Raw genomic sequence first — 23,236 nt, forward strand, 5'->3', positions numbered from 1 at the left:
TTGGGAGACCTGAAGTGAAGTGCCACACTTCACACCTCAGATTACCCTCTGATCCTACACAGCTCGAGATTGCATAAAGATTCAGTACTATAAGAGGAATAAAAATAAAAAACAAAAACCAAACCTGTGCTACATTTTAGAAGGGTTTTTTTTTTTTTTTAACATCAGGAGTAATTTTTTATGGTATATCAGAAATACAATTTCCATGTGTTTTGCCTGACTACTGAGCTACCCTTTGGCACAGAAACTGAAAAAGTGCTAATTTATGGAAGAGGAAGAGCTCTGGAATCTCAATGTATGGAGTACTTAAGTTCAAAAATCAGAAAATATATTTATCTGCAATAGCAGCTTCCTTCTGGTGTGGGACCCTTCTCGTAGTATGAGCCCCGACACCTGGGCATTTCATGCTACATTATTGGTGGGTGGGTGGGTGGGTGTGGAGGGGGGAGGGGTAGCAAAAGTTGGCTTAGGGTGCTGCAACTCCTTGCGATGGCCCTGTAGGTACCCCTGACAGTTTCTCCCCAGGCAGGATCAGGTGGTGCAGGAAATAGAAAAAAACCCCCAAAACAAAACAGATGTGGCGGACCCTGCAGCTTTGATCAGTCATCAAATTCTCATCCTCCTTACTAGGGGTCTGTGGTCACCCTTGAGGACCATAACTGCTGCATACAGAATACAGGGCAAAGTCTGAGTAGCAGGGCCGCCGAGAGACTAGGCCGGGCTCGGGGCAAGGCCGCCCCGCCTCCAACCCCCCCCCCCCCCGCCACTGCCGTCCCCCGTCGCTTCCCCTGCTGCTGCCACCCTCCGTTGCTCACCCTTCCGCTGCTGCTCCCCCCACCGCTGCAGTCCGCGGTCTCACCTGCCTGCCTCCAAGGCTCTGGGCCCCCTTCATTCAAAGCAGCAGTTGCAGATCGCATCTCTTCTGGCCTTCCCTCCCTGTGTCCTGCCCTCGTTCTATGTAACCTCCGGTTTTCGTGAGGGCGGGATACAGGGAGGGAAGGCCAGAAGAGAGGTGATCAGCAACTGCCGCTTTGAATGCAGGGGGCCTGGAGCCGAGGAGGCAGGCAGGTGAGACAGGTGACTGCAGCGCCGGCAGCCTGATCCTGGCGCCGGGCCCCCCTTGGAGGCCCAGGCCTGGGGAATTTTGCCCCCCCCTCTTGGCAGCCCTGCTGAGTAGAGCTAAAGAAGTAAGGATTTAGTCCACTTAGCAGTCTCTCTAAAAAAAAAAAAAAAAAGTGTTACCTTCTAAATCTTGCACTTTCTTCATGTGAATCTTCAGCTGTTTCTTCAACTTCTTTTCATTCTTTTCTAATTTTTCTACTAACTCCTTAAGGTCCTGGAATTCAGAAAACAGACATTGTAAACTATGTTGCATGGTTTTATATAACCTTTTGAAATTGAGGCCACAAAGGTGGGACCCAAGTGATCTTTTCTTCTTCTAAATTACACTGTTTTCTTGAGGGGAAAGCCTACAAAAAATTATGTTAGAAGTTATTCAGAGAAACTTCTTTTAACCTTGAAAGTGCAGCTTTATTGTATTCTGTGTGGCTGCAAAAGCTCTGGGGTATGAAAGACTCCATGATGTTGTTTACCAATTTCTCAAGAGGCATATGTGTTATGGAGGTGAGATGCTAGGTACGGATGGGGAGAGGGATCTTGGGGTGATAGTATCTGAGGATCTGAAGGCGATGAAACAGTGTGACAAGGTGGTGGCCGTAGCTAGAAGGTTACTAGGCTGTATAGAGAGAGGTGTGACCAGCAGAAGAAAAGAGGTGTTGATGCCCCTGTACAAGTTGTTGGTGAGGCCCAACCTGGAGTATTGTGTTCAGTTTTGGAGGCCGTATCTTGCTAAGGATGTAAAAAGAATTGAAGCAGTGCAAAGAAAAGCTACGAGGATGGTATGGGATTTGCGTTACAAGACGTATGAGGAGAGACTTGCGGACCTGAACATGTATACCCTGGAGGAAAGGAGGAACAGGGGTGATATGATACAGACGTTCAAATATTTGAAAAGTAATAATCTGCAAATAAACCTTTTCCGGAGATGGGAAGGTGGTAGAACGAGAGGGCATGACTTTGGAGGAGACAGGTATGCGACCGCCGGGAGCTCGGGCCGACGCTTCGAGGGGTCCACAAGAGACATCGGACCTTAGTGCAGAGGAGGTAACGCTGAGTCCTCCTCTGTTGACAACGCCTCCAAGACCTGGGGGAGATACGACGGCAAGGGTGAAACAGCAAGCTGAGAAGCCCGGAAACGGAGCCCCAGTGGCTGTGCGTGGAGACCCCGTTGCGACATCATTGCCAGTGGGAACATCTTACCAGACGGGATTGGCGTTACAAACTCCCCTGTCTGTGGGAATTCTGAGCGAACTCTCGGTGAAGATTGGAGAAATTGTAAAACCATCTGTTGTCACAATGGAATCAATATGGGAAGCGCTTCAGGGTTTAAATGCAACCTTAAAACAAATAGCTGGTGGAGGTCACGTGATGCACTAGAGGGCTCAGGACGTGTTTTCTGTGCTCTCTGAGGCTCCTCCGTTAATCTTCACCAACTACCTGATTAAAACTCAGAATTTCGGTCTTAAATTGAAAGCGGACCAACAAGAACTCCTAATGGATAAATTTGTGGAACCGCAAACCAAAAGCCTACCCGCTAGAGGCGCGAAGAGGGAAAAAGAAAAAACCAAAGCGCTGAACGGCGATGACGAACACGCCAAGAGCGATAATGCTACTTTTACCCCGAAGCAATTAAAACAACTTACGGAGGCGGTGGGGTTAGCACTGGCTCCAAAGTTTGAACAATTGGCGTCCCAGATCGCTACGCTGACGGCCTCGCAGGCGGATACCACGGGCCGCACAGGAGAACTCGAGCGCCGGGTCTCGGAGTTGGAGGACACGTGCATATCTAATGCGGCGCAGGTGAAAAAACAAAATGGCACGATCGAACAACTACTAGTGAAAATTGATGATCTAGAGAATAGATCGCGCCGAGCAAACCTACGAATCGTAGGGCTCCCAGAATCAATTGGAGACAGATTCCTAGCCACGGAGTTAGAGCAGTGGCTGAAGAGAGAGTTTGCGCTCTCAGACAGCATGGGCCCACTATGCCTCGAACGGGCTCATCGTGTGGGGCGCCTTCAAGATGGCCGCCAGGCCCCACGAGTAGTCCTTGTTAAAATCCATAACTACATACATAAGGAGGAAATCCTGCGTGGATATCGGCAGAGGAGGGACTCAACTAAATATGATGGAAAGCTGATCCGCATATTCCAGGATTACTCCATGGCATTGCAGGAACGAAGGAAGCTATTTAACCCTATATGCCAGAAGTTACATGGGCAGAAAATCAAATTTATGCTTCTTTACCCCGCAGTGTTGAAAATCAAACAAGGTAATGGGTGGAAAGCATTTAATAATGCGGATGAAGCGCACACCTTTGTCCAAAACCTAGACACTGCATCAGATAATGGTTTGGAGGCCGCGACTGAGACCTGAAAGCCATCTCATGAATGCAATTGGAGTAAAGCGAAGGTACTGGCAGAGGGTGAGAGCTGAGACTTTATAAAGACTGAGACATTGTGATTGTTGGTGTGGAGGGACGGGGGGGCCTCTAGCATGGAAGTGACCCTTATTCAACTGCTAGGCAGGAGAATATGATTCTTGGATGGATACAAGAGAAGGGGGAGAAGGGAAGAAAGAGGGAGGGGGGTGGGGAACATGGGAGGGAGGGAGGGGCGGGATTCTTGTCAGGAAGTACACAAAGGATAATAAAAGGGCAGGCTGTAGTCAACATTTCTAACTATTGGAGTACAATATTCCCCGGGGGGAGGGGCTGGGCCTCCTGGGGTTCCCTTACGGTGAAACGCCAACAAAATTCACAGACTAACTTAACCCCATAGGGTCCCAGTGAGGCTGATGTCTTGGAATGTATCTGGGATTTCTTCCCCGATTAAACGGACCAAGATATTAGCCCAGTTGAAGCGTCACAAGGTCTCAATTGCATGTCTCCAGGAGACGAAGTTGAGTGACAAAGAACATGAGAAGCTAAAACAGCAATGGGTGGGAGAGTGCTTTTACTCATCATCGGGAGCAAAAAGAAGTGGTGTAGCGATCTTGATTAGAAGGGGAGTCCTGTGCCAGCCCAAACTGATATATAAAGATCGGGAGGGTAGAGTGGTCCTGATCCGCTTGACAATGTTCGGACAACAGTTGTATTTGTGTGCGGTGTATGGACCAAATGTATATTCACCCCTGTTTTTTCAATCTCTGGTTTCCCTGGGCCTGCGATACTCTGATGCACCCTGGGTGTGGGCGGGAGATTTCAATCAGGTATTGGACCCAGAGGTGGATAGATCCAGGGGAACCCTGCGAAGTGAGAGAAGGGGAGAGAGGGGGCTTTCGGCTCTGTGCCAGTCCCTAAATTTAGTAGATCCATGGAGACTGTTTCATCCCTCCACAATAGATTTTACTCACCAGTCTAGGGTTCACCATTCGTGGTCTAGGCTGGATTACATTCTGGTGCAACGCTCCTTGTTCTCTCAAATTACTCAGGCTGAGATAGGCCCTATGGAAATCACTGACCACTCCCTGATATGGACAGAATTGCAGTTTAATGCTCCCGGGGAACAATCATACTATTGGAGATATCCCGCTTATTTACATAAAGATAAAACATTCAATGAATATATAAAGGCTGAGTGGGAACAATACATTCTAAACAATCAAGACTCCTGTGACTCCCCAATAATTCTATGGGAAGCCTCGAAAGCAGTTTTGCGGGGGGCCATCATTGCCTATATGAGTGCTAGAGCAAAAAGATTAGCTGCGGGAATAATTAGACTAGAACGCACCCTACGTTCAGTAAAGGCACAATACTTGCAGAACCCCTCTTCGGAAGCGAGTGATCTACTGTCCTCCACTAGAGTTGCTCTGAATTCCTTAATCCATGAGCAAACCCAAAGGAGACTAACAGTAAGGGGATTTAATTACCGTAGATATGGGAATAGACCCGGAAAACTGTTAGCACAAATGGCGAGGGCACGTAGTCAGAGAAAATTGGTAGCATCAATATTGACCCCCCAGGGAGACAAGATCTATTCTACAGAAGGGATTGCTCAGGTGTTCCATGACTATTTTTCTAGATTATACTCAGGCGAGGGAGACTTTACAGATATGGCAGTGGAGGACTACCTAGTAGATGCAGGGTTACCCCGCCTTTCCCCTTTGGCCCAGAGAGTCCTCATGGAACCGTTGCGGGCACAGGAGGTCCAGAAGGTGCTGAAGTCTCTCCCCCTGGGCTCTGCCCCGGGCCCAGATGGGTTTTCAGCTGAATACTATAAAACTTTGCCCCCTCAGTTTATAAGCACTTTCATTGACTACTTGGAAGAAGTGATAGAATGAGGAGAGCTACCCTTGGGGAGCAACGAAGCTTTAATTACTTTAATTCCAAAACCGGGCAAACCGAGTGATAGAGTGGAATCATACAGACCCATCTCCCTTATTAATGTGGACCTTAAAATCTTGGCCCGGATCTTAGCTGATCGGTTAGCCCCCTGTATGAATGCACTGATTGGGGAACATCAAGTGGGATTTATGAGGGATAGAAACTCAGTGCTCAATGTACGTAAAGTACTTTTGACAATTGCGCATTGCCATGCCGCAGACATTGACCTGTTGCTAGTCAGCTTGGATGCCGAGAAGGCGTTCGACAGAGTGCGGTGGGACTATTTATTCCAGGTACTAGCATACGTGGGAATAGGAGGCTGGTTTCTAGAAGCAATTAAAGTACTGTATAGAGAGCCTGTAGCCAGACTTCTAATTAACGAAACAAGGTCCCCTCCATTGCAGATCAAAGCTGGTACCAGACAGGGATGCCCCCTCTCTCCTCTATTATTTTTACTATATGTAGAGCCATTGCTACGTACTTTAGAGAAAGACCCAGATATATGTGGGGTGCCTCTACCGGGTCAACGGGTAAAGGTCTTATCCTTTGCGGACGATATTCTGTTAACTTTGACCCATCCCCAGCGGTCTCTCCCCAGAGTCCTGGCTGCCATTGACGAGTTTGGATTATATTCAGGTCTTAGTTTGAATTTGCAGAAATCCACAGCACTCCCATCCAAAGCAGAGATTCAGTTGAATTGGGAGGGCCCTTTCCCCTTACAGTGGGCACAGGAAGAGGTGACTTACTTGGGGGTAAGGATCCCCATGGACTTGCACTCACTATACTCACGAAATATGGTACACCTGAAGAGGCGGGTGGCCCGGTCCCTCCAGGGCTGGCAGGACCTCCCAGTTTCATTGATGGGTAGAGTAGCACTCTATAACATGGTCCTTTTCCCTGTGTGGCTATATGCTTTCCAAACCCTACCTATGTTTTTGTCCGTTAGGGATGAAAAATGGTTGAAGGCAAAGTTAAACTTATTTTTGTGGCAAGGGAAACGGGCGCGCATGACCATAAACAGAGCCATCCTTCCAAGAATTAAAGGGGGACTGGGATTGTTGGATCTTCGCTTGTTCTCTGTGGCAAGTAACATGCGCCACATATCGGACTGGTTTAGGTCCACTAACCACTTCTCCCTCGCAGCGACAGAGACTAGCTGGTTGGGTTCTCTACACTTTTCAAATTGGCTACACCAGGGTCAGAGACCATCCTCGAGTTTGGGAATGGCGGGCCCTGTGCTCTGTCCACTACGCCAGACTTGGAGATGGTTATGTAAGTTCTTTAGTCTTAACAAATCGATCTCTCCTTTACTATCATTACGGGGTAATCCGGAATTCCCAGTGGGAGACACCTCTAGAACAATCCGTGAATGGGAGGCCAAGGGAATCTCCTTTCTGCATCAGGTGATAACAGATAAGGGCGAGATAAAAAGGCTTCCTGAAATCACCAGAGAGTTTCATTTACACAGAACTGATACATTTGCATTTTTACAACTTCAACACTACGTGCACTCTCTGCCCAAGAAAGACTTATCCATGGAAGTGTACGAATGTTTTAATTCAATGTTTGGTCTTGATGCACGACTACGGATCCCCTTAAAGTACTTTCATGCACATTTGAGAGACCATCTGCACTCTTCAGATTTCGACCGGGTGGCACAGCAATGGACAGTGGAATTGTCTACACAAATAACCCCGGAGACCATTAAGACTATCTTGGCTGGAACCTATAAATTGACTGAAAATGTTAGCTGGTGGGAAATTCAGTACAAGTTTGTTTTTCGCCTACACATCTCTCCCAGGAGGGCATTCCGGGCCACATTGTGTGAATCAGACCGCTGTCGCAGATGTGGGAAGGAAAATGCCCATTTGAGTCACATGTTCTGGTCTTGCCCCGCCATTCAACAATTCTGGATAGCCTTGGCGTCACACATCTCGGCTATGTGGCAGGTGAGATGGCGACATACTCCTCCTCAATTATTTGGAGTCTATACTATACACGGACAATCTAAGCCAGGCTTACGTGCCTTCTTACATAGATCTGTATTGATGGGGAAAAAAACAATCTTACAACAATGGATGACATCGGACACCCCCACCATAGCCCAATGGCGTTCATTCATGATCTATATGTGCTCATTTGAACGCAGCGGGATTGCAGACTTGGCAGGGACTAAGGGAAACCTATTTTGTACAGCCTGGGCACCCTTTTGGGACACATTGACTTCAGTAGCCCGCAGCAGAATCTTAAATTCCTGACGAGGGAGAGGGGGGGGGGGTGGGGTAGAAATGGGAGGGGGGAGGAGGGGAGAAAATGTTGAAAATGTTGAAATCTTGGTACTTGTATAAGATAAGACGGGCCAATTTTGTACTTGTTATATTTCTTTTTCCATGATCTGTGCCCGGCTTTTGTACTTTATGTTAATAAAGATGAGTTTAAAAAAAAAAAAAAAAAAAAAAAAACAAATAGCTGGTTCGCTACGAGGAGAGCAGGTGAAACTATCTGGTAAGGTTGGTGAGCAGACTGCCAAGATGGAATCACTAGATAATGAGGTAAAATCTGTTAAATCTTCTATACTTGCGGTAATAAAAGAAAACAACTTCCAGAAACGCAAGATTAACTATTTGGAGAATCAGATAAGGAGGAATAACGTACGTTTTTTGAACTTTTCCAAATCACCTCTTATTCCTGCTAAAGATATGCTGAAAAAGTACTTTGTAGAAATATTGGGTATTCCCTCTGAAAATTTTCCTCCTTTAACAAAAATATAATATATTTCTGGTGTTGGAACAACTTGATTTCCTCAAACTCCACAACCTGATTTAAATTTAACGCAATTTCTTGAAAGTTCTTTGGAAGTTGTATCAGAAAGGACGACATTGTTGGTTTCGTTCGCTCTAGAACCAGACCAAAATAATATTTTTAGACTATTTCCGCCACATTAATACTTCTTTCCTTGGATCAAAAATTCAAGTTTTCCCCGATCTCTCAAGAGATACACAGAAGAGAAGGAAGGAGTTTTGTTGTTAAAAGCAAGAGTTCTCCAATTAGGAGGGACTTTTCTACTTAAATTCCCATGTAGATGTCATATTCTTCTGGAATCTGCTAATTATATATTTTTTTGAACCAGGAAAGTTGTTAGAATTTATTTCTAGTAAAGAGTAATGTATTTTCTCTGGATTATAAGTGCTAATGCTCGGCTGCGCCAGCTCTAACTCCTTCCATACTATAGATAAAATTATTTCTTAGGAATATAATTGTGTCTTATATAAGACAGTTTCCTAGATCTTGGATCACCAGTTGTGGACTAAATTGTGTTCTTTATTGACTGATTTGCATTTAATTTTATAATTAGTATTTGCCGTATTTCAATGATTTATGTTAATTGCATGAATGTAAATTTGATAACCTATAAATAAAAAAATAAAATAATAATAATAAAACATATAGAAAACGTGAGATAGAAGTGAAGACTAGATATTCAGCTTGGTATTTCTGCATCTTTTATAGACAGCCGCGACCACGGACCCTGAAGCAAGACCCAAAACTCTGGCCGCAGTTGGCCGTGGGAAGGAATCGGACTGTAGAACTGCAAAAGATAAAGTTATTCTTACAGTAATGTCAATGTTTTTAAAAAGGATCATAAGAATTCACTGCATCTACATTGCTTCATCAGGGAAGAGGTTCATACAACGCTCTCATTTCCTCTTCCCTGATGAAGACAAGAAACCTGGCCAAGTCAGTGGAGGTTCTCTCAGTATTGAAATCTGCTACCAGTTAAGTAACACTATAGAAGTTATTGGGATTTTGAGCATTTTGCTGGACTGTGCATCAATGTTATAATTACAGAAATGCTGGATTGAGTCTAAATGCTATACAACAAGCATTCTTGAAATAAGTGAAATATATATTTTCCTTTCAAAAAACTTTTTTTTTTAGAAAAAATGTGGATCGATGATGATTTGCATTCTGTTGCTATATGAAAATTCTTGAAGCAGTGCAGATGCAGTAAATTCCACTGATCCTTCTTAAAAACACTGATATTACTATAATAATAAGACATTTTGGGAGCATGACTAAATAGTTAACAGAAATGATTTTTCTTTAATTCCCACTCTGCCATTATAGGATATTTAGAGAATTAGGTGCCTAGGACTGATTGTGTTTTGAGATTATTTGTGTGCATGCCTCCATTGTATGCAAACAGATCTCATACATATTCATTGTGGAAATTCTGAAAACATGGACCTGGCAAGGGTCGAGGTTGGTCACTCCCGGTTTAGCACATCTACTGAATCTCCTGCTATAAATGTCACTGCACGCCACTGATGCATTTCAAGGATCTTCCCTACTTGATAGTATAGGGATGATCCATGTATCTGGTGCCTACGGTGCTTAGCACAGAGTAGGACACAGAGCAATACACAGTTTCTTACCAGATTTTCATTTGTGAGTCGAGTAATTTCTTGCTGGACGCCAAACTCCACTTGGGCTTCGGGTGACAGCTGAAGTGCCTGTAGCAGGACCTGCTGCTGCTTCTCCACTTCCTCCTTCAATGCTTCAATATGAGCCGTCAGAATTTCCACCTCTTCTTCATGCTCTCGGCTCTGGGCCTGCAGCTGGGCCTCCAAGAGTCTGCCAGTACAGAAGAGAGATATTCACTATGGTGCAATAAGGAGGAAAAGGTGATTCTTTGCTCAGACACACAGATCTTTTTATACTGGACTTTGAAATACACAACCATTTTACTTTTTGTTGAAACTGGAGATATCTCATTAGAGGTGGAAATTTTGCCTAGCCACAGAATTGGGTGATGGCAGCTTAGGAACTACATACTTCCAGGTCTAAGGAAGAGGCAGAAAGGACAGTATCCAGGCAACACTTTTTCACGGAGAGGGTGGCGGGTGCCTGAACTACCCTCCCGTGGAAGTTGTGAGTATAAAAACAGTGACGGGAATAAAAAATATGTGGTAGAAACACAGAGGATCCCTATATAGGAAGAGGATGGAATCAAAGCAAAACTTAGATGACTTCACACTTTAAACCAGGCACAGAAGGGTGTAACCTGCATGGTACAACTCTGGACACCTTGTTGGACAGACTGGATGGCCCATACAGGTTTTTATCTGCTGTCATTTACTATGTTACATTATCTGTGTCTTTACCTGGAAGTCTCATCCTTACAACATAGCTCACAGGTGTTCAGTGTGTTGCCTTATATTTTGGGATTCGGGTTATTGAATTCAGTACTCAGTATAGTTCTCTCTCTGGGATGTGCTGTTTGAAGTGCTATGGGAATATGCTCGATTTTCCTTGAGCAGAAAGAGCGCTGTTATAGTCCCATTGGTTTAGTGCTCTCAACAGACAGAGTAGGCTCATTCCTACATTATTTTTTAAAATTGCACCATTGTACCAACCGGAGGTGGATAGGTGGCCTCTGTCCACTGGGGTATCTATCTCAAAGTCATAGTTGTAGTCGAATTTACGGATGTTATGGCTATAACTACATTATCTTTGGTTATTCAGAGGGAGGGGTAAGAAGGGGGAAAGAATTGGGGGGGGGGGGGGGAGAAAAGTCGATGATACGTTTTATGGTTGTATTGATCTAGTATATCTAAGCATCTATTATGTTACTCCAGTTCATGAAGAAATATTGTTGTATATTTTGAAGTATAATCAATAAAAAATGTTGAAACATAAAAAAAAATTGCAACATTGTTGTAGATGATGGCAGATAAAAGACCTGTACGGTCCATCCAGTCTGCCCAACAAGATAAACTCATATGTGCTACTTTATATGTATACTTGACCTTGATTTATCCTTGCCATTTTCGGGGCACAGACCGTAGAAGTCTGCCCAGTACTTGCCCCGCCTCCCAATCACCGGTGCTGCCACCCAATCTCTGCTAAGCTCCTGAGGATCCATTCCTTCTGAACAGGATTCCTTTATGTTTATCCCACCCATTTTTGAATTCCGTTACCGTTTATTGTTTTTCTCTTTCTATCAATTTAATCTATTTGAACAAATTTGTTGGTGATACACTGGCACACGTGTTTTCTAACATTTTTTTTTAATGTGCATGCTAATGTTTATAATTATATTTGGTTTAGCACCAAACTATAAGAATCGACTCATATTATTTTCTTCTTCAGTCTCCACAGCCTGAATCTTAGTATTATAGGATATACCATCTTCCCCCCCCCCCCCATTCTGCTCCTGAGCTAATGAGTCTCCCTCATTGCTATGTTACATTTGCTGTTAAACCTACTTTCCTTGTTGATGCCAGGACTACTGCCGCCTGTAACAAGTGATTTTTTTCCAATTTAGGATGAGGGTGACTGTCATTTAGACAGGCCACTGCACACACTTTATGGGGGCCTTAAAATTAGGTCCACGAGGCAATGGAATGTGGCATCACCACTGTGAACTCCAAAAGGGGATATCCTAAATTGAATTACCCTACACTGGTATAATTCTTGTGAGTAGAGTGCAATTTTCTCCCTTGTTGACTCCTGGTAAGGGCATTTTCCAACATCCCTGGGTGAGGTTGAGTTTCATTATATACTCTGTATTACTCAACCAAGTTAACAGCTTTGCTTATTCAGGGTACTGGATAAGCTTCAATCTTAGGGACAGCATTAACACAGTGGGAATTGATTGGTACTGTTTTTTTTTTTTTTTTTGGGGGGGGGGGGGGGGGGGGACACCAGCATATCTTACAGAGCTATGTTTTACAGGATTTGTGTATACACAGGTGGAATCTGGGCAGAGCATAGCTGTACACACACAACTTAACAGAATACTCTGCAGGCAGATTCCTATTTCCGATGTCTACGTTTTGCCAGGCTCTTTTCAAGAGCTTAAGGACTATAGATACTCTGACAGGGCTCAGCAGAGTGTTTAGAGAATTGTCTGGGAGGAAATCGATTCCTCACAATATGGCATAACACATATTTTTACCGAAAGGTATCCTGTCTCTGAAGAATGTTTGCCAAATGTAAGAGAAGAGGGCCTGTTCAGTTTAGTTGGCTTCTTGGCTGTCCTGGTGGCAATGGAGCTTTAATGTGGTTAATATTATCCTTAGACGTATGGTCTAAGCTCATCGCAGTGCAGCCAGATGATGTACGCACGGGTGCATTGATGGCCTACGGCAGTCCACGGCATGCAAATCTCTCTCATGAACATTCATTGTGGATATCCTGAAAACCTGACTGGCTGAGGTGCCTCCAAGACCAGCTTTGGGAACCACTGGTCTACGGTTTGCCGACGGTGGGATGGGGCACCTACCACACTGACCTCATTCATTTGATTGTACACCATCTGAAAAACTCAGCGCTGAAATGTGGAAGTACAGTGGGCCTGATATCTGGCAGGACTTATCTGTGTAGGAGCAGCTCCTACTTGGATGTCCTGCACACCGGGTCATACCCGATATTCCATGGTATTATCCAGATGCCGCCACTGAAAATCCTTCCTGACTGCTGTGGCGCTATCCAGATAGTGGAGGAGCAGTCTGGAGAAGAAGCCCAAGCAGGGATTTTGAGTTATCTATTTAGCGGGAATATTCTGTTTGCTAACCGTTGGATAAAGTTAATACAGCAAAAAGGCAATCCTAACTTTTATCTGGTTGGTTATCCAGCTGCTAGACTGAATATCGCCGAGATTTGGATAACTGCCAGCGGCCAGGTTATACTCAGATATCCGGCACCAGCTGCTATCCATATACTGATGCTGAATATTCGTGCATAAAAAAACCCCCACAGCATCCAGCATCAAATTAAATGATGATCACCATAGTCGAGTATCAGGCAGAATGTTTTCAGTTTTGCAAGCAAGCCAAAATGCTTCAGGCTCTGTACACATATGGAACTGCATTGAGATGTCTCTACAAGGGAGAGCGTTAGCAGTAAATTTGAAAAACTGAGATCATACTCCATTTACTCTGGCTTAGGAGTCAGGTTCAGTACCGTCATGCTATGCGTAACAGTAACCCATTTGCAGACACTGCTACTAGGAGGAACCTCACCATGGAGCCACTGATAAGCCAGAAGATTTTCTAAACATATTCATCACACAAGATTACTGAGGAGCACACAGCTTTGATAACTGCCTGCAATAACCCAAGCTCCTCCTCCTACAGGACAGAAACTTTTTTTTTTTTAATTCTCATATGATGTCAGAGAAATACATTGCTTTGAACTAAGAAAAACTAACTTGTGTGACTCAGAATGCCATTGGGCAGTGGGGATCCAAAATGTACCTCTTTGTGTCAGCGTCCATGTGCCATCCCTAGAACATACTTTGGTGAGTAAACATAGGCACCAGTAGAACATCAAACCCTGTACCTTTAGGATGTACACAGGAACCCTGTATCTATGGGGAAACCCTATAGTTATCTGGAGGTCATGATGCAAGTGAGGCAAAAAGGAGGTGAGTCATAGAGACATAGAGACATAGTAGACAAACAGAGGAGGTGGCACAGAAAGAACAGCATGGGAAGGGATTAGAGAGAAAGAAGCAAGAAAACATATTTGACCTGGCAACTTGCTTTAAGCCTTGGTAGGCCAGGCCGAGCTCCCCGTCTTCATTCAGGTACCCCCAGTCCTCAGTCTTGCTAGAAATAAAGGGCAGGAAAAGGGAAAAATAGGGCAGGAAAGAAAGGCAAAAGGTCAACTACAAAAGCAGCAGACATTATCAAAGCAAAGCAGCACATTTACAGATTCTGAAGCATATGACAAGAAAATGATTTTTTTTTTTTTCTTGGAGAACAGCCGCTAATGCCAGAAAGTCAGGAAGAAATAAAAAGAGAAATGCAGCAAGAAAGGGGGCAAGCTTAGCTCTGCATTACTAAGCTGGGCACAGTAGGTTTCTTTAGGTGAGATAAAGAGTAATAGTTGACTCAAATAATATAAGTGGCACCATGTGACTTTACTGCCTTCCGGCCCTACAGGATAAAAAGAGGCATCTAGACAGGCCAAGATCAGAGCAGAAACACTAAATTATTTGTTTTGGTATTTAGTGAAGAGGATATTGGGGAGATATACACTCAAAATTATCTTAGAAAGTGATGATTCATGGGAACTGAAGTAAATAACTATGAAATTGGAGATACTGTAATAGATCAACAAACATTAAAAAAAAAAATCACCAGGCCCCGATGGTATTCACCCCAAAGTTCTACAAGAACTTAAGTATGAAATTGCAGATCTACTATTAGACGTGTATCCTATTATTAAAATCAGCCACTGTGCCTGAAAACTGGAGGGTGGGTCAATGTACCCAACTGCTGGACACCAAAAACCAAAATGGGAGACAGTAAGCTTGCATCCTTCCAGTTCAGCTGCTGTAGTTTGTGGTCAAAGCATGTACAGCAGCTGAGTTGGGTTTCAATGAATGTCAAAATGCTGACACCCCCCCCCCCCCCCCCCACCAGGAAAGAAAAAACAAAAAAAAAAACAATGCACATAAATGAGTTACTTAAGAATAGCCATACTGGCTCAAACCGATTGTCCATCTAGCCCAGTATCTTGTTTCCAACAGTGTCCAATACAAGTCACAAGTATCTGGCAGAAACCCAAATAGTAGCAACATTCCATGCTACCAATCCCAGGGCAAGCACTGGCTTCCCCCATCCCATGTCTGTCTCAATAATACACTACAGCCTTTTCCTTCATGAACTTGCCAAAACCTTTTTTAAAACCCAGATATGCTAACCGCTGTTACCACATCCTACAGCAAAGAGTTCCAGAGCTTAACTATTCATTGAGTGAAAAAATATTTCTTCCTATTTGTTTTAAAAGTATTGCTATGTAATTTCATTGAGTGTCCTAGTTTTTGTACTTTTTGAAAGAGTAAAACATCGATTCATTTCTACTCGTTCTACACCACTCAGGATTTTGTAGATCTCAATCATATCTCCCCTTCAGCTGTCTCTTTTAACGTTCTCCTAATGTTATATGTATAAAATCCTGGCACAAGAAATAAACCTCATTTCCCTTTTATCTACACATTGGGATTCGAAGGAATATACTTTCAAATTTACATCCAGTCAGCTCTTCTCTTCGTTTCTGAATGGATAACAGTTTTTCTGCTGCATCCTAGCACTGCTGATGTTTAGAATCATTCTTTCATTAAACAGAGTATTTCTATTTTGCTGTCTGGTTCTAATTAAAAAGAATGATGTTAGGTTATGCTACTCCTCATTCTACATAAAGTGAATTTAAAAATTAATCCAGGGAGACCCTAATGCCATTCATCTACCACCCCACTTAATATGGGTCTGTAACAACATGTGCTAGTTTCTGCCTGGATTGCTTTATTATACATTACAAAATTTATTCAGTTAACCAATTTTATACTCAGCAGTGTTGCCCTGTATTTGCTAATCTGGTGAAGCCATTTACTTTAATGGATGTGTTTTCGTGAAGGCTCTCTACTGCCCAGCAGGTCATCTTGGGTTTAAAGTAATATTTATCTCAGCAGTTGCTTACAATGTTTACATTTTTCAGTTATAAAGGAGGCTAGATTTAGTTTTAAGGGTCAAACAGTCTCATGTCTCTCAGACACACATAAGGCTCCCCAATCAAACCCTTTAATGAGACAAAGCGAGTAGATAATGCCACAGAAGGCTATCTTCTTGCCATCCCTTTCCTTTGTGGAGGAGTAGCCTAGTGGTTAATGCAGCGGACTTTGATCCTGGGGAACTGGGTTCGATTCCCACTGCAGCTCCTTGTGACTGTGGGCAAGTAACTTAACCCTCCATTGCCCCTGGTACAAAATAAGTACCTGTATATATGTAAACCGCTTTGAATGTAGTTGCAAAATACCACAGAAAGGCAGTATATCAAGTCTTATTTCCCTTTCCCCCTTTCCCTTATGACATCACAATATCAGAAGTGAGCCAAGTATTGGGCAATCAAGCCATTGTGACATCATTGATGAGGTTGGCTCTTATTGGTGGAATGAGTGGAGGAGTAGCCTAGTGGTTAGTGCAGTGGACTTTGATCCTGGGGAACTGAGTTCAATTCCCACTGCAGCTCCTTGTGACTGTGGGCAAGTAACTTAACCCTCCATTGCCCCTGGTACAAAATAAGTACCTGTATATATGTAAACCACTTTGAATGTAGTTGCAAAATACCACAGAAAGGCGGTATATCAAGTCCCATTTCCCTTTCCCCTTCCCCTTCCCCTTGTACTTGAGGTGAGCAGCTGGTTTATTTTTATTCACAGCTTCCAGTGGTGTTTTACTGTTGCTTCTGGATTTTCTTTCACGTCTTCTCATTCAACAACACTTCTGAGAGAACATTTGCGACCCCCTGAAGTAGGAGTATATCTGCCGAAACATGGCCCCATGTTGGGTCTTTTTAACTGTTGGTCCTTTGTCAATAAAAGAGTAGGTTTTTTTTTTAAATACTTGTTTGCTGGAAGTTCCTTGGTCCACCCCTGTTCTGGCTCCATGTTCCATAATCTTCCTCATCTCAGAGACCACCCTCAGCCCACACAGCTACAACTTAGGAGTTACTATGAACCATATCCCCCTCATTCTATAATAGGGCACCTAAATTTAAATGCTTCTTGTGCACTTATATTTGAAGAATACTAGTACTTACATGGGTGAATGTGCACTTCCTCGAATAACTTCTAGCTGAGAGCTCAGCAGTATTCTATAAAGTACACACATAACTGCCTTAGTGTGTAACTGCATGCAGGGCATACATGTGGTTCCCAGTCAGAAGCAGTCCAAGGCAAAATGCCGCCTGAGACAGGGCTGAGATGCAGCCCCCTCCCCGGGCCAAGGTCTGCATCTCCCCCCTTCCTTCCTCCCTCCACCCCCTTCCCTGAGTTTACTTTCTTTTCCCTTTTTTAAAAAGGTGGCTGCGGCAGCAGCAGATTCCCATGTGCTGCCCTGCTGGCACTGGTCTCTTCTCTACTGCGGCCCAACTCTGAGAAAACAGGTAGTTATGTCAGAGAGGCAGGCCACAGTAAAAAGAAGAGGCCAGTGCCAGCGGCAGGGCAGTGTATGGGAATCGCTGCTGCCGCTAGAGTGGAAGAGTAGCTTAGTGGTTAGTGCAGCGGACTTTGATCCTGGGGAACTGGGTTCAATTCCCACTGCAGCTCCTTGTGACTCTGGGCAAGTCACTTAACCCTCCATTGCCCCAGGTACAAAATAAGTACCTGTATATATGTAAACCGCTTTGAATGTAGTTGCAAAATACCACAGAAAGGCGGTATATCAAGTCCCATTTCCCCTCCCTCATTCCCTTTTCACATCTTTCATTTGTCTCTTTCCAGTCTCTCACAACCATTTTCCACCTTCTCCAGCTCCTTCATCTTTTCGGCTTTCTCATCTTCCTTCTAATTTTCTCAACCCACTCTTTTTCCTTCTTACCCCCCTTTCCTCCATTTTGATCCAGTCTCACCTCTTCCCCCTCTCTTTCCTTCCATTCTGATTCCTTCCATCTGGTCCACTCCACTCTCTCAAGTTCCTTCCTACCTTCACTCAGAACCCCGTCCCACTCTCTGCCTTCTCCTATTGCCCATCCCCAGTCTTTGCATCAGCCCATAGCCTCCTCTTCCCAACCCCCACATCAGAACCATCTCAAAACCCCAACCCCTTCTCTCAACTGCCTCCTCTGTCAGCCCCCTGCCCAGAGCCCCTTTTCTTCCAGGCCCAGAACTAGAATCCTTCTCCTACATCCATCCCTTAACATCTGTCCTTTCTCCCACTCCCAACCCCTGTGTGTTGGCTCCAAGCTCCCTTCTCCCAGCCTAGTATCACACCTTTCGCCTAGTAGTATGAACCCCCTTCTACCATCACACCATTTGCCAACATTATCCCCCTTCTTCCACCCCACCATTAGGCAATATTAGCCCTCATTCTGCCATCCCCATTTTTGTTCCTCCCCAGACCATTCTTGCCAGCCCTCATGTCAGCTCCCCTCTTCCACTCCAGTCCCATGTCAGCCCACAGCCCTCCCACCCCCTGGCACCTTTGTAAGCACCACGCCCCAGCATCAGCTCTAGGGCAATAATTAAGAATTAAATTAAGAAATTAAGAAATGTGGGCACTGCTGGCATAGAGAGCAACAATCTTGCAAGTCCTCTCTCTCCCCTTCCCATGGTGCAGCATTTCCCCTCCTTTACCCCTCCCCCAGTAGTCCAGCATCTCTCCCTCTTTTTTCCTGCCCCCACCCCCACATGGTTCTCTCTCTTTCTTCCCTCCTACTATCCAGCTTCTTTCCTTTCATCCCTGGGCCCAACACACCTCTCTCTTCCCTTCTCTCTGCCCCTGAATCCTGCATTTCTTCCTCCCCTCCCCTTTACCTCTGATCCAGCATCTCTCCTTTTCTCTTAACCCCTCTCCCACTATGACTACCTTCAAAGTTTTCTGGTAAAGGTTACTGGCAGGGCTTCAACACCTGCTGCTTGAGGCCTGCCCTGGAGCCTTCTCTGTAATGCATCTTCTCCCGTGTGATGCAACTTCCTGGTTGCGAATGGGTGGGACACATCAAAGGAAAGGCTCCAGGAAAGGCTCCAGGCAGTGGGTGTGAACTGTGAAACCCTGCTGCTGTCAGCGACCTTTACCAGATAAATATGAAAGTAAATGGCTGGGGGAGGGAGGGGGATGTTTGAAAGAAAGGAATAGAGATGCAAGATCAAGTGAAGCGAAGGGGAGGGGATCAGAGGGAGAGAGAGCCAGACAGTGGGGGAGGGAAGTTGAGGAGTGACTTGGTAGGCCTTACGTCAGGCGGCTCTTCTATTTGGCAGAACTGGGCACTTTGCTAGGCTTGATCAATGATAGCTATGCTGCTTTCTGCTGACTTCCAAAGGTATTTTATTTCACTGCAAAACATTTCTAGCCTGCATTATCTAAAAATCTAAGTGGGTTAAAAACTTGTGTACATAATCACATATAAATTCAAAATGCAATAAAACATGACAAAATGCAAGGCATACAATTACTGAATGATTTTCTTGCTACGGAAGGCAAATGATGCACCATTTCTTCGTACGGATCTACATAGTAATATAGTAGATGACGGCAGAGAAAGACCTGTACGGTCCCATCCAGTCTGCCCAACAAGATAAACTCATATGTGCTACTTTATGTGCATACTTGACTTTGATTTGTATCTGCCATTTTCAGGGCACAGATAGTAGAAGTCTGCCCTGCACTAGCCCCGCCTCCCAACCACTGGCCCCACCTCCCCCCACCGGCTCTGCCACCCAATCTCTGCTAAGCTTCTGAGGATCCATTTTCCTTCTGAACAGGATTCCTTTATATTTATCCCACGCATTTTTGATGATCTAATTCATCCTATGTCTCTTGGTTGCTGTTTGTTAAGATATTGACCCAAGTCACTGCACTTTTGACCTATCTAATAAAAAGCTGCTAAAAGAAATACCACACTTACCGGTTTGTTTCACAGACTCCGTGGTAGGCTTCAATTGCATCATCCTGATCCACATGTTTGTCACTGTTTGGCCAGCTTGCAATGGTTTCCTAGAGAAAAAGAAAAGATATATATTAAATCATATTTAAAGTTCAGTTCTGAAAAGAGGTTTTAATGCCCCCGTATAAGTCGTTGGTGAGGCCCCACCCTGGAGTATTGTGTTCAGTTTTGGAGGCCGTATCTTGCTAAGGATGTAAAAAGAATTGAACCGGTGCAAAGAAAAGCTACGAGAATGGTATGGGATTTGCGTTACAAGACGTATGAGGAGAGTCTTGCTGACCCGAACATGTATACCCTGGAGGAAAGGAGAAACAGGGGTGATATGATACAGACGTTCAAATATTTGAAAAGTATTAATTCGCAAATGAACCTTTTCCAGAGATGGGAAGGCGGTAGAACTAGAGGGCATGATATGAGATTGAAGGGGGGCAGACTCAAGAAAAATGTCAGGAAGTATTTTTTCACGGACAGAGTGGTGGATGCTTGGAATGCTCTCCCGCGGGAGGTGGTGGAGAGGAAAACGGTAACAGAATTCAAAAATGCATGGGATAAACATAAAGGAACCCTGTTCCGAGGGAATGGATCCTCAGAAGCTTAGCTGAGATTGGGTGGCAGAGCCGGTGGTGGGAGGCGGGGCTGGTGGTTGGGAGGCGGGGATAGTGCTGGGCAGACTTATACGGTCTGTGCCACAGCCGGTGATTGGGAGGCAGGGATAGTGCTGGGCAGACTTATACAGTCTGTGCCCTGAAAATGACAGATACAAATCAAGGTAAGGTATACACAAAAAGTAGCACATATCTTGTTGGGCAGACTGGATGGACCATGCAGGTCTTTTTCTGCTGTCATCTACTATGTTACTATGTTTTTCTGCTTTAACTAATTCAGAATTTCCAAGGCTTTAGTTTCCCTTACATAAGTACATAAGTACATAAGTAGTGCCATACTGGGAAAGACCAAAGGTCCATCTAGCCCAGCATCCTGTCACCGACAGTGGCCAATCCAGGTCAAGGGCACCTGGCACGCTCCCCAAACGTAAAAACATTCCAGACAAGTTGTACCTAAAAATGAGGAATTTTTCCAGTCCATTTAATAGCGGTCTATGGACTTGTCCTTTAGGAATCTATCTAACCCCTTTTTAAACTCCGTCAAGCTAACCGCCCGTACCACGTTCTCCGGCAATGAATTCCAGAGTCTAATTACACGTTGGGTGAAGAAAAATTTTCTCCGATTCGTTTTAAATTTACCACACTGTAGCTTCAACTCATGCCCTCTAGTCCTAGTATTTTTGGATAGCGTGAACAGTCGCTTCACATCCACCCGATCCATTCCACTCATTATTTTATACACTTCTATCATATCTCCCCTCAGCCGTCTCTTCTCCAAGCTGAAAAGCCCTAGCCTTCTCAGCCTCTCTTCATAGGAAAGTCGTCCCATCCCCACTATCATTTTCGTCGCCCTTCGCTGTACCTTTTCCAATTCTACTATATCTTTTTTGAGATACGGAGACCAGTACTGAACACAATACTCCAGGTGCGGTCGCACCATGGAGCGATACAACGGCATTATAACATCCGCACACCTGGACTCCATACCCTTCTTAATAACACCCAACATTCTATTCGCTTTCCTAGCCGCAGCAGCACACTGAGCAGAAGGTTTCAGCGTATCATCGACGACGACACCCAGATCCCTTTCTTGATCCGTAACTCCTAACGCGGAACCTTGCAAGACGTAGCTATAATTCGGGTTCCTCTTACCCACATGCATCACTTTGCACTTGTCAACATTGAACTTCATCTGCCACTTGCACGCCCATTCTCCCAGTCTCGCAAGGTCCTCCTGTAATCGTTCACATTCCTCCTGCGACTTGACGACCCTGAATAATTTTGTGTCATCGGCGAATTTAATTACCTCACTAGTTATTCCCATCTCTAGGTCATTTATAAATACATTAAAAAGCAACGGACCCAGCACAGACCCCTGCGGGACCCCACTAACTACCCTCCTCCACTGAGAATACTGGCCACGCAATCCTACTCTCTGCTTCCTATCTTTCAACCAGTTCTTAATCCATAATAATACCCTACCTCCGATTCCATGACTCTGCAATTTCTTCAGGAGTCTTTCGTGCGGCACTTTGTCAAACGCCTTCTGAAAATCCAGATATACAATATCAACCGGCTCCCCATTGTCCACATGTTTGCTTACCCCCTCAAAAAAATGCATTAGATTGGTGAGGCAAGACTTCCCTTCACTAAATCCGTGCTGACTTTGTCTCATCAGTCCATGTTTTTGTATATGCTCTGCAATTTTATTCTTAATAATAGCCTCCACCATCTTGCCCGGCACCGACGTCAGACTCACCGGTCTATAATTTCCCGGATCTCCTCTGGAACCCTTCTTAAAAATCGGAGTAACATTGGCTACCCTCCAGTCTTCCGGTATTACACTCGATTTTAGGGACAGATTGCATATTTCTAACAGTAGCTCCGCAAGTTCATTTTTTAGTTCTATTAATACTCTGGGATGAATACCATCAGGTCCCGGTGATTTACTACTCTTCAGCTTGCTGAACTGACCCATTACATCCTCCAAGGTTACAGAGAATTTGTTTAGTTTCTCCGATTCCCCCGCTTCAAATATTCTTTCCGGCACCGGTGTCCCCCCCAAATCCTCCTCGGTGAAGACCGAAGCAAAGAATTCGTTTAATTTCTCCGCTACGGCTTTGTCCTCCTTGATCGCCCCTTTAACACCATTTTCGTCCAGCGGCCCAACCGACTCTTTGGCCGGTTTCCTGCTTTTAATGTATCTAAAAAAGTTTTTACTATGTATTTTTGCTTCCAACGCTAATTTCTTCTCAAAGTCCTTTTTTGCCCTCCTTATCTCCGCTTTGCATTTGGCTTGGCATTCCTTATGATCTATCCTGTTACTTTCAGTTGGTTCTCTTCTCCACTTTCTGAAGGATTGTTTTTTGGCTCTAATGATTTCCTTTATCTTACTGTTTAGCCACGCCGGCTGACGTTTAGTCTTTTTTCCCTTTTTTCTAATACGTGGAATATATTTGTCCTGAACCTCCAGGATGGCGTTTTTAAACAGCATCCACGCCTGATGCAAGTTTTTTACTCTGCGAGCTGCTCCTTTCAGTCTTTTTTTCACCATTTTTCTCATTTTGTCGTAATCACCTTTTCTATAGTTAAACGCTAGCGTACTTGATTTCCTAGTTTCACTTCCTTCAATGCCAATATCAAAACCGATCATATTATGATCACTGTTATCAAGCGGCCCTCGTATCGTTACCCCCTGCACTAGATCATGAGCACCACTAAGGACTAAGTCTAG

General features: G+C 44.5%; 1 protein-coding gene across 1 annotated transcript in view; it reads right to left on the reverse strand.

The window, feature by feature from the left end:
* Positions 1–23,236, reverse strand: part of MYO5B (myosin VB) — a 696,980-nt gene that overhangs the window by 73,900 nt on the left and 599,844 nt on the right. Inside the window, exons 29-32 of the mRNA XM_030192939.1 lie at positions 19,859–19,947; positions 13,981–14,058; positions 9,880–10,078; positions 1,243–1,336 (exon numbers count right to left, since the gene is read on the reverse strand). Of these exons, the coding sequence (XP_030048799.1) occupies positions 1,243–1,336; positions 9,880–10,078; positions 13,981–14,058; positions 19,859–19,947 (460 nt within the window). The remainder of the gene's footprint in view (positions 1–1,242; positions 1,337–9,879; positions 10,079–13,980; positions 14,059–19,858; positions 19,948–23,236) is intronic.

The sequence above is a fragment of the Microcaecilia unicolor genome, chromosome 2 (genome assembly GCF_901765095.1).
Source record: "Microcaecilia unicolor chromosome 2, aMicUni1.1, whole genome shotgun sequence".
NCBI lineage: Eukaryota > Metazoa > Chordata > Amphibia > Gymnophiona > Siphonopidae > Microcaecilia > Microcaecilia unicolor.